Source organism: Pyrgilauda ruficollis, unplaced genomic scaffold, assembly GCF_017590135.1.
Source record: "Pyrgilauda ruficollis isolate IOZ18807 unplaced genomic scaffold, ASM1759013v1 scaffold3, whole genome shotgun sequence".
Classification (NCBI taxonomy): Eukaryota; Metazoa; Chordata; class Aves; order Passeriformes; family Passeridae; genus Pyrgilauda; species Pyrgilauda ruficollis.
This window is the reverse complement of record NW_024524377.1, coordinates 13591231-13605978: the sequence shown is the minus strand read 5'-3', so window position 1 is coordinate 13605978 and position 14748 is coordinate 13591231. Positions and strand designations below refer to the sequence as shown.

The window sequence follows — 14748 nt, the reverse complement described above, 5'->3', positions numbered from 1 at the left end:
GTGACAGGAAAGATCAGAGCTGGGGGATCCCCCTGGTACCAGGGGGAAGGTGAGCCTGGCTGTGCCAGAGATGTGTGACACTGGACACCATGTGCTGGAATGCTGTGCAGGGCAAGGGCTGTGGAGTGGAGCCGTGGGGAAGCAGCAGAAGGGACACAGTGCATTCAGTCACTTCCCTGCTTTCCTGGATGATGCTGAGCTATGGAAGATGCTGGCTTGTTTAGTCTCTCCCCCCAAAAGACAGGGCCTGGGGTGAGGACGAACACTGAGGATGAGCCAAGGTGCTGCTCCCTCATTTGGGGGACAGTAGGATGAGGGAGATCTCTCTGTGCATGCTGTGTGCTCATGGTGTTTCAACTCAGATGTTGCAGAGAGGTCAGGGGCCAACAGGACTGGAAATGAAGTGGTTATACTCTGAGTTCTTATGAGAAATGGATCCAAGCTGATTGTGTCTGTGTCACTCCAGCCCATGTGTGGATGTGTCACCCCATCCCCGTATGTCCCTCTTGCTCCATCCCCATGTGTTTCCAAAGGGACAAGTCCTCTGTCTCCACACTTGAGTACTTTTGCAGTGCATTGCTAAATCCTGGGAACCTAACAGCCCTAGGGCATCCCCTGCAGCCCTGTGGCTGGCCCTGAGGGGTGCTGGTGCTGGCAGTGTGGCGGGATCAGGTGTGACACTGGATCCAGAGCTGCCCTGGCTGTTTCTCCTAGGGCAGGCACCCTCCTTGCCCTGCCAGCACTCCTGTGCTGCCTTGCTATCCCCCTGCTCCTGAGTGGGAGCTGTTAACACGTTTCTCTGCTCAGCCTTGCCATGTCCCATCAGAGATGAGGCTGCTTATTTGAGGAATTGCTTGGCTAAATAAACAGCTGCCCAGAAATCCCTGCAGGAGGCCTGTCTGGGAGGGACTGAGCCGTGTTTGCTTTGCCTGTTAACCCCTTCGCTGGGGCCGGTACCTGGGGCTCCCTGTGCTGGGAGGGTGGGTGTTGGGTACAGGGCTGGGCAGGGGGATGGAAGCACGGGGATTTCTGCGTTCCAGCACAGATCCCCACCTGTTGGACTGAGCAGCTGACGTGGCAGGATGAAGAAACCCTCAGGAGCCTGTGGCTGGCTGGGAACTCTCTGAGGTGGGTAGGGTTAGGCCAATCCATGTGAGAGGGGATCCAGACAGGGACAGAACATGGCAGTGACTGAGCACAGGACCTTGGAAGCAGGCAGGGAGGGGGCTTCACTGACTTGTCCTCTGTCACCATCAGAGCAGGGGGAGTCCCCTACAGACAGATGAGATGCCCTATGAGAATGCCCCGAGAGCGTTTCTGCAGGCAGCTGCTCTGCTCCCATGGCAGCGGTGTGGATGCTTCTACCAATGTTTCTGCAGAGGGGACAGCCCCCAAACAAGCTGGGACCTCAGAGCTGGCTGTGCCAGATCTGACACAAGGTAGACTCAGCTCCCACCACTGCAGGACTGATTATGACCTATTATCTGGTTGGTTAATGGCCCCAAGCCACTCACAGGTGACTTAGACTGTTCATTTAGCCACAAATCATCGCTGGGCTGGCAGTTTATTTACCTTCCCCACCAGCCTCCTGTGGCTTCCCAGACTCTGGAGATAGCGGGTGGCCTGGCTGTAAGGGGCAGGGCAAAGGCAACATCCTGCCGTGGGCAATGGCCAGGGCTCCCACAAAACCTGGGACACCCCTAAAAGGGGCTCTTGCACCTAGCACTTCTTACCAGGGGCTCTGCCTGCTCAGGGATGAGAGTGGGGTGCTCCTACAGCCTCTCTCATGGAGGAAGAGCTAGAAAAACACTTCTGAGCAGGCTTACATCCTGTCTCCAATATTAGTGGTGACTCCAGGCTGTATTTTTCCACTAGCTGGCTACAGACTTTAGAAAGGCACAAGATGACCTGAGGCACCGGGTCCAGAGCAGCGAGATCTCTGCTTCCTCAGAGATGCTTTAAACAAGATTGACACACTGTGGGTTTCTTACTGAGAAGTAATTTCTAAAGGTGGAAAGCTCTTGGGGCTGTGACCTGGTGAGTAGTTAATGCTTAGCAAACAGGTACAGCCATCCTGGAGACAAGACAGGGAGCTCTTTCAACACCTGAAAGCCTAAATGGCCTGGTTAGAAATCAGGGTTTCTGTCATCTCTCTGGGATGGGCTAAGCACTGATTCCTTAGTCTCTGTGTCAAAGGTAACTTCTATTAACTCAAGGCAGGAGGTGACCCAAAGCTGACAGAAGGACCTGGTGCTAAATTGTCTGCCTAGGAAAGTCCAAAATGAAAGGTTAGGTGAAAATCAAGACACCCCAGCACGGGTCATGTCATATATTGTGTGTGGGATGAAGACTCGATCCTGGGAAAATGGAAGTCTGGTCCCAGTTGGGAATTTTTTTATCAGGGTATGGATTTTCCTCGGCACCCTTGGCTTTGATCTTGGGGCAGTTGGATTTGCTGAGGGACATTACGTTGCTTCCCAAGGTGATACTGAGGAAGTAGTGGGGCTGTAAAACTGAACTGTGCTCCCCGTGGCTTGTTTCTACCTGTGATCCCCGTGGCTTGTTTCTGAGAGCTCAGGAACTGCTGGCAGCAAATTGGGGAAGTATGTGAAGTGCTGTTGGTAGTGTTGTGGGACTCTAGGGCTGTTGAAAACTTGTGTACACCAGACCTGGCTGACTTTGGTGGCCGTGTGGGGGTTTGTCCTTTAGTTTTATTCCTGGTGCTTGACCTTACATGGATGGGAGTCACTATGGAGTCAATTCACTGGAGACTATGGACACAGTAAAGAGCTCCAGTTGTCTAGCTGTGTACCTTCCCCACTGCAGTAAAAGGCTTTGCAGGGCTCATGTGTACCTGCAGGGCTGCTGCTGTGAGTGCTGCTTTCAGGCCACTGAAGGGGGACTGAGCTCTCAATGTCCAGCTGAGACACAGCCAGACAATTCCCCCCAAAACACCTAGTCAGATGAAAGAATCCCAGGAAGCTCTGTGCTGTGTGAACACTCCTGGTGATGCCCATTGCCCAGCGTGGGATGCTCTGATCAGGGTCTGCCCCAGAGAGGGGGAGGAACTCTGGGGAGGGAGAGTTCCTCTTCTCCCTCCCCAGAGTTGAGGGAGTTGAGGAACTTTACTGTTGCCTGGGCAGACAGGACCTCTTGCTGGTCTGCACTTTCTGGACAGAAATAGTCTGAGTGGTTAAAAGTGGAGGTACTTTCAGGGCACACTGAACACGAGCTGCATCAGGCAGGGGACAAATGGAGATGTTCATGGGGTAGGTTTTAGCACAGAGAAGCTGTGGGGGGACTGGGAGCAATATGATGCTGACTGGGAACATATCCCCTTGAACTCCACCTCTTGAACATCCTGAACTGCGGCGGTTTCCTGGGAGAGTTTCTGTCCATAGGGCCCTGAACCCTCAAACTGGAGATCTTTCTCTGGCTGGTATCTTGGGGTCTGCCACCTGTGGCTGATGTTCAGGGTTGCCTTACACCCTCCTGTGGAGGAGGGATGCTGGGCAGAGGTGAGGGGCCAGGCCACAGTCACATTCACTTATTACAATCCTCTGATTTAGTTAGCAACCAGGTGAGCTGTCACTGGAGGATCTGATGGATGGGAAAGAGAGTTCCCTCCTTCCTGAGGCGGGAAATGAAGCTAATCAGACCTCGGACACCTTAATCCAGCTCTGATCTGATTAATGACCCTGAAGACTGTGAACTCATCAGCACCCTGGCATCTATCACTGCCTTGCATCCTGCCCCTTCTGCTGTCCACCACCCAGCCCAGCTCTTCTGCACACAGCCGTGGACACCATCTCTCTGCCCTGCGTGTCATGGGCTGTGTGCCAGCTGCTGTGGTCCTGGACAACCCTCTTGTAGGGTCTCAGGGTCTGCTCCAAATATCGCCACTCATCATCCCTCATTGATTTCTCTAGATTTCTTTATTCAGGTATCTCCAAATAAAGAAATAAGCCAGGTTCTACAGCTCTGTCAGCAAAGATTTCTTGCTTGTGCAATTCAAAGGCTGCAGCTTGGCTGGTTGTACTTGCATCACCCTGGCATCAGTGAATTGGGCACTAGCATGAGCTGCTGATCCTTGGGAGAGTCGCTTGTCTTTGGAAAACCTCCTTGGGTTCTGTAGGGAACTTCCATGAGGACAGTAAGGCTGTGACTAAGAGCTGTGGCCCAGACCCCTCATTCAGGCTCTCCTCCCACAGCCTGAGCTATACACTGGGTACAGTCACAAATGGTCTCAGGGCTCACCAGGCGTTACCTGGGCTGCCTGCCTGCCTGTCTGTTACCCCACGAGGGTGATTGAGGTGGTGATTTCTCTGCCCAGTCTCTGCTCCAGGTCTCAAAGCACATTCTCTGTACAGAGCTAACAAACCATTGCAATCCTTGAAGGCAGTCCTGAGGGCTCAGGTGAGGAAGTGATGGCTCCCTCCTTCCCATGCAGGCTATTGATCTGCAGTGGAAGACGTGTCCTTCCTTCACTGTGCTCTCTGTTCCCTGGATATTTCTTGTAGCTTTCCCCTGTGCTAGGGAGTCAGTCTGCTCCGTTCCTCCCCAGGTCTTGTCCCATCTATGCCTGCTGCTTGGCTGTGCTGGCACTTCCCATGGGGGACAGAGAGTTCTTGGTGTCCTTTTGCTTGTGGGGACATTGGCTTGTGTCCTGGGAAAGCAGAGGGGGATGGAGTGGGGGGAGAAGAGGGGAGCCCTACAGCCTCCCTGATGACAGACAGGTTGGAGAAGCAGGCACAGCTGAGCTGAGGGGGAAAGGGGCTTTCCATGAGGCTAATTCCTGCCCTTCTGTTTCCCAGGGAGGCATTTGAAAAAGGGATATTGTGTGTTTTCCCACAGAAGGATCTTGGACCACTCAGTGAAGCTGTTTGGTGCTGGGCTCAGGCAATGGAAGAAGAAGTTGTTGCACACATTGGACCTTTGCAGCTCCTTTCATCAGGGTGATGTGTGTGCAGGGAGATCAGCAGGCAGCATACCAGACTCTGTTGGTGCTGGGAAGAGAAGTCCCTGGGGTTACTGAACAGAGAAAGCAGAGAAGGCTGAGGAAGGCCTGGTATGGTCCTGCCTTTCTCCTCTCTGGGCATCTCGTTGCCACATCTGTGACAAGGATTCAGTGGATTCAGTGTGGTGGACCCATCTCTTGCTCAGGGAATAGAACAGTGCTGGAAATGCTGAAGGGACAAGAAATACAGGGACAGAGATTTCCTTTAGCCATTATTATATTTAGACAGGGCAATAGCAGCTGCCCTACTCCCCTTCCTAAGAGCAGGACCCACCACAGGGTACAAAAAATCAGAGGCTTGTGTCACTGTGTCAGAGGACACAAAAAAGTGGGAATCAGAGACACACAGGTACAGACCCTTAATGACAGAGATTCCTAAAGCACTCAGATGCACTTTGCCTCTCCCTGAAGGCCAGTGCCAGGGGATCTGGACCAGCTCTGGTCCTGCTTACCCACCATTCCCAGACCAACCAAAGCTTTCCTCTCCGTCCTTTCCAGGTGTTATTCTCTAAGCTGTGTCTTGCCTAGGAAAGGTGAGACCAGGCAAATGAGTAACAATCTGCCTGTATGCACCTGCTGGGTTGCATCTTGGACAGACATGGGTGACGGAGAGTGCTGGTCCTTTGTGTGTCCAGCTCAGGCCTGTTGATCTCCCTGGATCGCAGCAATGCAATGGGAAACAGCACAGCTGGGCACAGGATCCCAGAGCACAGGATGCAGCGGAGCCTGCTGGTGAGCGAGCGCCTCTCCTGCCCTCCCAGCTACGCACTCTGCCCTCCAGGTGCCTGGGGGCTCCACGGTGCCACGGCAGCACTGGAGCCCAGCAGGGCTTTGCCTACATGTGCTGAAGTCTGTCTGTCTCTCCAGATCTCCTCCAGTTGCTGCAACCATAGACCTGCTTCCCTGCCATGGGGCGCTGGATCAGGATGATGGGTTCAGCGCCCTGCGTGGGTCCTGGCGGCTGGGGGGGACCGCTGGCTGTGGAGGGGCTGGGGAAGGGGCAGAGTAGCCCGAGTCAGTCCCCGGCGTTTGCCCACTGCTGCGTCCGGGGGCTGCGGCAGCCGGAGGAGGGCGGCCGGTGTGGAGGGCGGCGGGGCGGGGGTCCGGAGCGGAGCCAATGGGGAGCAGGGGTAGGTGGAGAGGGGGTTAAAACCCACCCCAGTGCCGTCGGGCGAGCGAGTGCCCGGGAGGCGGAGCGGAGAGGAGGGCTGCCCTCGAGGGCAGCCCCGCTGAGCGCGGCGCGGCCCCGCGGGTGAATGCCCGCCGGTGCCGGGGCTCGCCCGGGGCTGGCCGGCCGGGCTGTGCCCTGGCAGGGGAGCGGTGGGGCGCCGGAGGGCTCGACGGCTCCGCACGGGGCAGGGCCATGCACAAGCCCATGGAGAAGTCCCAAAACTTCCGCATCGAAGCGCTGCTGGCCGAAGAGCCGGCGCGGAGCGCCTCCCCGCCGGGGCTGAGCCCCGGGAGCCCCGCGTCGAGCCCCGGCCCCGCCGGGCGCTCCGACACCCCCTCACCGCGGGCGCCCCCGGCCGCTGCGCCCCTCGCCCCGGCCGGCTTCGTCCCCAAGCCCGGCTTGCTGCATCTCTCTGGCCCCGGGCTCGGCGCCCTGCCGGCCCTTTACCCTCCCGCCGTGTACCCGCTCCCGAGCCTGGGGGGCCAGCACCCCGCGTTCGCCTACACCGGCATCCCGCACCTGCCGCCGCCCGGCGCAGAGCACCTGAAGGCGGCCGTGGCCGGCTCCTTCCCGCTGGAGCACTGGATCCGAGCCGGGATGCTGGTGCCGAGGCTCTCCGACTTCAATGGTGAGTGACCCGGGACCGACCCTCCCGTCGGGCGGAACACGATTCTGGGCGCTCCAAACCCCGGGGGCAACAGCGGGGTGGGGGTCCCTTTGACAGCCCGGGACTGAGCTTTTCCGGCCCCACCCCTTCGAGGACCTCCGGTGGTCCGGGTCGGGAGCCCGCAGGGACACTGAGCCCTCCGCGCTGACCCCGGTGCGTGGCTCTCTCTGTACCCAGACCCGCTTCCTAGCCCGGCAGGGCTGGAGTGGGGAGGCCGGGTGTCTCACTGCTGGGGAGAACGTGACTCGCCCTCCGGAGACCTCCGAGGGCTGGAGGAGCGGGGGAACAGATCCGAAGGGCAAAGTCTCGCCTTATGCCGGCCCGGTGTTCCGGAACAGCCCCAAAAAGCACTGCCCACGCCGCTGCGGGCAGAGCCGGACCGCGCCTACCCAGGCTGCTGGCCCCGCACGGCGCCGCGGGCTCCTGCGGACCGGGAAGGAAACGAAAAGAAAGGAACGGCGGCAAAAACCTGCACTGGGAAACGAATAAATCCCTCCCGGCGCGGCTGGGAACGAACCCGCCCCGGTCCTGCTGGATGCGCGGCCGGATCGGGCCCCGCGATCGGCGCTCCGGTCCTGCTCGCCTCGTGGCCATGAGGGCCCGGTGAGCTCCTTCCTGGCGGCAGCTGCGGAACCGGACGGCCCCACGGCGCGCTCGGCCCCAGCCCTGTCCCGGTCCCTCCGGGGCTGCGGGCAGGCACCGGACCCCGCACGGCTGCGGTGGGTCCTGCAGGGCACGGACGGAGCAAGAGCTGACTTCAGGCACTGGTCCCGATGGGGTCTGGCACCCCTGGCAGTGTGACCTGGAGCCTGCCCTGTGCTCCTCAGTGCAAAGATGGGCATTAAACCGAGAGTGACTTGTTAATAAAGCCCTGTCAGAGTATCCAGATTTGTTAGCCGAGTGTAACAAAAAAAAAAAAAAAAAAAAAAAATTTCCAAAAATTTGGAAGCCCATTTGCAAAATAATAATAATTTTAAAAGGCTGGATAAATAACAGTGCAAAAAATAGAGATAATTACTTGAAATAAATCACATTTATTACTCCTATCTCAAACTGTTCCTGGTCAGGTTAAAGGGAAACAGGCTGTTTTTTTCCCACACTGTCTCCCTTTACCTGGCTTTCCTTAGACTTCAGGAAGGATCCATCTGTGAATCTAGAGGTGTAGAATAAGCCTGTAGTGCTATGGGTTATGTACAGTCTTCAAAGATGTCACTAAGACAAGAAAAAATAAATCTTGTTTAGTTAGAAGTCTTCATTATTTATTACATCTTTCTGCTCCTCTGCCAAGGCCATGTTATCTTTGAAAGGTCTGGGTTTCTTGGTCTGTCTCAGCATCCTGGTAGCTTCGTAAAGGGCTGTGTTTCACCATAGTGGGAATGCTCCTCTGCATCTGATCCTGTATCCCAGCTGGGATAACAGAGAGATATTTGTACATCAGCCCCATTCCTTTCAAAAGCAGGATATTGATCTTCAGCTGGTTGTATCCAAAACCTCACCAAAAGGAAACAAATCCCAAGTTATTGGCATGAGAACAACTTGCTCTGCAGAATGTGCTGGACCAGAATGTCAGTGGGTCTTGTGGGAAACACTGAGCAGAGCTCCTATGGAAGTTCAGAGGGGAGAAAAGCAATTTCTGACTCAAGTGTTACTTATCTGGGTTCTGGAGATCCCAAAGCAGGGTAGACACGTGGAGGTGTAATAAGGATGCAGCAAAAGCTGCCAAAACTGTGAATTTTTTAATCAGGATGACCACTTTCTCAGTCCATGTCTTTACTAAAAGGTGTTTGTTCCCAATTGCAGGGAGGCCTTTGCAGTGGGGATTCTTTCTCTCCAGAGTGTCTTGTCAAATACTTCAGCAATTCTTCTGCTGTGCAGAAGAGAACCTTATCCATCTTCACATCCTTATTTCTGTCCACTGCTAACCTTAGGGTTCTCAAGTGTGTCTTCAGCCCTTGCTCCTGTGGGCTCACTGGAGCTCTGAAATCAGGGTCATTTGCAGCATGCTTTCCCCTTGTACTCACCAGGACTGGCTCCAGCTGCAGGCTGTGCCTGTGTGTGGGCTCAGATTGCCCCAGTGTGCTGGCCATGCTGGGGCAATCTGAGCATGATTTCCAATCCTGAGGGACAGGAAAGGGCACCTGATTAGGATGTGCTGCCTCCACAGCCCTTCCTCAACTCTCTGAGGAGGGTGGTGGGCTGGGCAGGAGCCTTCCTTCTGTTGTTGGCACAGGGCTCCTTGGCTGCCTGTAGTTTGTGGGAGCCCCTGTCCCACAGCCCAGCCTAGACAGACAGATGGACGGACCTGCCTGGCTGAAGTTTCCAGAGTGACCGAGTACCAAGTGTCAAGGATGCTGGTGCCAGTCGTGTTTAACTCTCCCAGGAGCAGTGGACAGGTGGCTGTGAGAGATGAATCTGAAAGCCTTCTAGGACATATTATGGATCATTCCAGGAGGTGATTGCCCTTGGGATTTATTTAAAAGGAATTCCAGGAGTAAATTCTGGAATAAATTCTTTGGGTGCATGTGTAGCAATGTTTTGCAGGTGTGGTCTGGTTCAGTCTCCTGAGGACAGTCAGGAAGGGAGAAGCAGCAAGACAGCCCATGAACTGTAAGCTCTGTGGGTATTCATTGCACACATTCCCTCTGCTATCACCTGTGTGTGGGGAGGTGGGATGCCAGGGAAGTGGTCTGAGACAGTTGGTACCCCCAGGGGCCTGGGCTCAGTGAGAGCAGTGCCCTGCTGTGAGGCAGGGTGAGTGCCTCCTCTCCAGCTGCCTGTGCAGAGCCGCACGCGGTGCCTGGCTCTCTGCTGCAATGCGGACTGAGGGGGCTGTGCAAGGCCTGGGTGCAGGAGCAGGCGTGCCCTTGCTACAGCAACAGGGATGCTGCCTGCCCAGGTTCTGCTATCCCCAGCCTGGATCCCTGTCCTGGGGCTTTGAGCACCTTCTGAACCACCCAGGGGTAGCATTTGGCACTGGAATGCCAGGCCTGTTAGTTTTTTGGGGAGCTGTGATTTATTTGCCTTGTTTGTCAGTGTGGTGCCGTGGTGGGAGCCAGTGCAGAGACCCACTGCAGCTGAGAGCTGTAGAAGTGGGGAGCAGTGACATACAGCTGTAGATTCTCAGGAAGAGCAAAGGATCCTCTCCGAGGGATCCGGTGCTTAGATGGCTTTCCTCGCACACCACTTCATTGCATCACCCACTCACTAACTTGATGGCCTGGAGCCCAGATCAGATCCTGCCCATGATGGCAGAGAGCTTGCTGATGGGCTGTGCAGGGATAGGAGAGCAGGCAGGATAACTCTTATCAAACTTGTGCAGAAAGCAATGCCTTCCAAGGCTCACCAGGTGTACAGTGGTCTGGTGTCCGCTGGAAATATGGGCTGGGAAACAGCTGGCAATCAGCAATGGAAAGTTAATGGTGGAGCAAGCAAGGGGCTTGCAGAGGTAGCAAGTGCCCTTACTCATGATGCCCCACTGATAATGGCCAGGGCTGCTGGCAGGTCAGAAGAAGCCTCTGGTGATGACCCTGATGCTGAAACTACCTTCCTCCCTTCCAGCTCTGACATCCAGAAAAACACCTAAAGCAGTCAGGGTGTTAATTTCCTCTCCTTTATCTGCCAGACCACAAAGTTAAGTGAACTATAGTTAAACAAACCAAATTAAAAACAAGTGAGTTAATATCAACCTAGGATTACCCCTCTTATCAAGTAGGCGGAACTGTATCAAATAAACCAACAATTCTTTATAAGCTTTATCTAATTATCCAGGAGGCAGCTGCCTTGCAGAGCTCCTGGCCTCAGACTCAGAGGGTATTCCTGGCCCCAGGCCAAGCAATTTATTTACTGATACTGCAGCCAGATGCCAGGCACCCATCAGGGGGTCCAAGCCCTGCCAGGCTGAGGGATGTTGCGACAAGCTCTGATCCTGGATGGAGTGGTGGAGGAGGTGGCTGAGCAGAAAACAAATCCTTTGGCAAGCAGAGGTGTGACACTGGGGCAGTCACTGGTCTTCTGGTAGGAGCTGGATAAGATGGAGAACCTTCCCAAAGGGCAGTACCTTCTGAGACGCTGATTGTGATAGGGATGGGTTCATAGTTTGGTTGAGTGGAGAAGGTAAGCCCTGGGAGGCATGCTTGCTGTGCACCCCTCGGGAGGATTCTTTGTCCGTGTGGCAGCCTGTTACAGGACAGGGAGGGATGGGACTCAGCAGAGCATGTTGGCAGCCTCAGCTTCTACCTCCTTCCTTTTTTCTTTTCCCAGTGAGAATCTGTGTATCCTCTTCTGCCATACTCTCCACACAAAAGAGCTAGAGCCCTTTGGGAAAGGTAACAGCAGAGCTGATGCCAGAGATGTTGATCATTCATGTCCATGAAAGCCTGCTGCTGTGGGTGGCTGAAGGTCAGCTGCATTGCCTTGGGCTTACTCCACCTGGTGTGGAGGCTAAATCTTGAACAAGTCACATTGGGGAGCAGTGGTGATGGATAATTATAGCTGCTGAAGGGTTGTCAGAGGAGGTCACAGATAAGGTGGCCAGCCACGCTCTGTAGGCTGGGCACTGGACTGGTGGTGGCTCAGGCTGTATGACAGCACGACAGAGGGGTTTGAGGATTGGGTTTGGTGTTGGGGTTTTTTTGTCAGCACTGGGGCAGGAGGCAGGGTGAGTTTCCAAGGAAGTCAGGCTCTGTACAATATTTGTAATAGGCACACTGCACTGCAGCTGAATTGGACACTGAGAAGGAGGAATCAGGGCTGGCAGCAGGGCCATGCTCCAGAAATCAGTCCCCTGGATTGTTAGTAATTTGGGATGTATCCTGTTTGGATTTATTTGACTTTTGGACAAACTTTCTGTTCTTCTTTTACCTGCTAGACCAAGCAGTCCTCAGCAGCTCACCTGGGGAAAAGTGAGTCTCTTGAGAGAGTGTTGTCAAAGCAGGCTGCCTTCCAGGCTCCTCTGAAGCTGGACAGACCAAACTTGCATTGCTTTTAGCATTGAGATTCTTCCGTGAGGCACTTCTGTGCCTCTACTCTTCCTGCATCTGGTTTTAGTCTCGTCACATATGACCTTCTAGAGGAGGCACAGAGGAGTCTTTCAGGTTGATCTGAAGGATTTCTGTGCTCCTTGGAACCAGGACACAATGCCTTTGGAGCTGAGCCCTGGGCTCTTCACTTTGGAGTGCGGAATTCAGACTGGGAATATGATATATCTTGACTCCTGGACCCTCCAGCTCTAGAAAGCACAGAACTCCTGGATTATTGGATGCTGAGAGGGCACAACATCTTCCCTTCTCTTTCCCCAAAACATTTTCTACAGACCATGCTCAGAAAGAGGAACTGCTCCAAGGGGCTCTTCCCTGACCTGGTACAGCCAAACTGCACAGTGTAGCCTCATTGCAAGGAGGGCTTTTAGGGCTCCAGATGCTCCAGCCACCCTCCTGTCTCTGTCAGCAAAGGAGGCTCACTGGGATCCAGAGTCTTTGGGCTGGACACTGCCTGGGGCTTCTTTTTGTTGTGCCCCCACCAACAGAATGAATTTCCCCTCCAGTTGTCTCTGATGCATCTTTGGCCTTTCCCTCCCCGAGGAGCTGCAAAGGGTGTTAGCTTGGGCTGCCCCATCCCTGCAGATGCTAGTTCCCATAAAACCTCCTTTTCTTAGCCTGAGGAAGCCTTTGCAGACCTGTTTGGTCCCATGTCTCCATGGAGGATTTGTATGGCCAGAGCATCCACAGCCAGTCAGAGCCCAGATGCCAAACTCTGCAGAGCTGAGACATCTCTCATCTATATTTGTCCTGGAAATCTTTTGAACCTCTCATTCGGTTTTAGCCTTTAATATGTTTCATATGCAAAGTAATACATCCTGTCAGAATCATTGGCACAGTGTGCCTCTGTTCAGTCAGTCCCTCGTTTAACTGGCCAGTGGCTACAAGGTGTGTCCCAGAGACTGTCTCTCCTAGCACTGAGGGGCTACAGGCAGAAGAAGGGATTGTGTCCATCCTGCTCCCATGAGGCATTTGCACAACCCTAGCCCAACCTGTGTTCCATCTGTTTGACCCAGCATCCAGGTACTTGGGATCAAACCTGTGTTGTGATCAGTTAATGGCTCTTTCATAAATTCCTGCCTCATGCGTCATCGCTGTGTTTGTGAAGGGCTTGGTGGACACCTCAGGAGATGGGCAGGTTGGGATCAAAGCTGGAATCTGGGGGAGATAACATGAATGGTGCCCCATGCCCAGCAAAGTGGGTGAGTTGGAGTGTCCCTTGCCAAGCACGGCACACTTTTGGTGCCAGGATGCTCCAGGATCTTGTTGCCCAAGATGGTTCAGCAGGGATGTGCCAAGGTCCTTTTGCATTAGTGCCCACCACCACCACTTTCCCCCTCCTCCCCCACGCCCCTCCCTGCTGCTCCAGCACCTTATTCCCAGCTGCAAACCCCTGGGTTTGATTGCCGCTGTGGTGCTGGGAGAAGCAGTAAAAGCTGAACCCCAGGGGGACAATAAAGCCAGTGGAGAGGAGATAAGCAAGGATCAAACAGAGTGCGGCAGCCACCCCATGCTGGACTCTCAAAGGTCCCTTTGTTCTGCTGCCTCCCGATGCAGTGCCGCTGTGCCTTCAAGGGCTGCAGGCGAGATAGCGGAGCTCACGGGCAGCCCCAGCACAGCCCCTGGCCGTTGAGCTGCCACCTGTGCGGCCCAGCAATAAAAAAAGAGAATTAATTTCAGTCACAGCACTGATCCCAGTTGCACACCGAGGCCTGATAACGTATCTCACTGGTTCCTATCAGGCAGTAAAGCCATTATTGGGGTGGGAGATGATGGAGACATTCACCTTCTTCCTCATCCTGGGTTTGCTGAAGGGTTGTGCCCCTACCAGTCTGCTGTCCCCTGACTCTCACCCACTGTCTGCTCTACAGCTGCCCCGCAGTCTGGTTTGATGGGGAAGTGCCGTCGGCCCCGCACAGCATTCACCAGCCAGCAGCTCCTGGAGCTGGAGAACCAGTTCAAGCTCAACAAGTATCTGTCCAGACCCAAGCGTTTTGAGGTGGCCACGTCGCTGATGCTCACTGAGACACAGGTACCTTGGCCCTGGGGGGATGGAGCGTAGCGCCGTGGAGCTGCCAGGGGGGCAAGGCAAGGTCATGGGCAGTGCTAATGCCATCAGCCCCACACCCCAGTGCTCCCATCAGTGCCCCTTCCAGGGCATCTTCTGCAGAGACCTGCCTGGTGGGCTCCAGCCTGTTCTCTTGTGGAGGGCACCCTAGAAACACTGCTCCTCTTTTCATGGCGCCCCCAACTTGGGTTTCAGAGCCTTCCCATCCTTCAACGTGCTGTGGGAGGGGTCTTTTTGTGGGGCTAATATGAAAATGTCCCTGCACATATCCTTGGCTGGAGGCCGGATGGGGGAAAGGCAGCAGCCCACATTATTCCTCTCCCCATGACAACCTCATCCTCTTTGTACATAGTTGTAGCACCATGGGATTCCCCATAATGAAGAGGTTTTTGGGGGACCCTCCATGCAGGGAAGGCGAGGGGCTGAGTGGGGACAGGATGCAGCAGGATAATCCTCTCCCCTGGGGCTTTCCCTTGGCAGGTGAAGATCTGGTTCCAGAACCGCCGCATGAAGTGGAAGCGGAGTCGCAAGGCCAAGGAGCAGGGGGCTCAGGTGGAGGCTGAGAAGCAGCGAGGGCTCAGCAAGACCTGTGAGAAGCTGCTGCCCAGCGAGCCCCAGGGACAAGCTGCCGAAAGCCCCGAGTTCATGGGGCACAGCCCTGACTCGGGCTTCCTGCACTGCAGCACCGCCGAGCTGAGCTATGGCCCGGACTCGTCTTGCTCGGGGGGTGAGGAAGAGGAGGAGGACGAGATGGGTGCCACAGAGAGGAAGATTGGTTCTGTGTTGTGA

The 14748-nt window shown here is 55.0% G+C and overlaps 1 protein-coding gene across 1 annotated transcript; it reads left to right on the top strand.

Moving 5' to 3' along the window:
* Positions 1–6380: 6380 nt before the first annotated feature.
* On the top strand, positions 6381–14748 carry LOC121356723 (motor neuron and pancreas homeobox protein 1-like). Its single transcript, XM_041473431.1, has 3 exons — positions 6381–6816; positions 13763–13923; positions 14440–14748. Exons 1-3 carry the CDS (start codon positions 6381–6383, stop codon positions 14746–14748), a joined length of 906 nt encoding a protein of 301 aa, XP_041329365.1.

Excerpts from the sequence above, each read along its gene's own strand:
- LOC121356723 (XM_041473431.1), top strand. The coding sequence starts at position 6,381 with ATGCACAAGCCCATGGAGAAGTCCCAAAACTTCCGCATCGAAGCGCTG. Across the intron at positions 6,817-13,762 it reads GAGGCTCTCCGACTTCAATG|CTGCCCCGCAGTCTGGTTTG; the intron begins GTGAGTGACCCG and ends TCTGCTCTACAG. Across the intron at positions 13,924-14,439 it reads TGATGCTCACTGAGACACAG|GTGAAGATCTGGTTCCAGAA; the intron begins GTACCTTGGCCC and ends TTCCCTTGGCAG.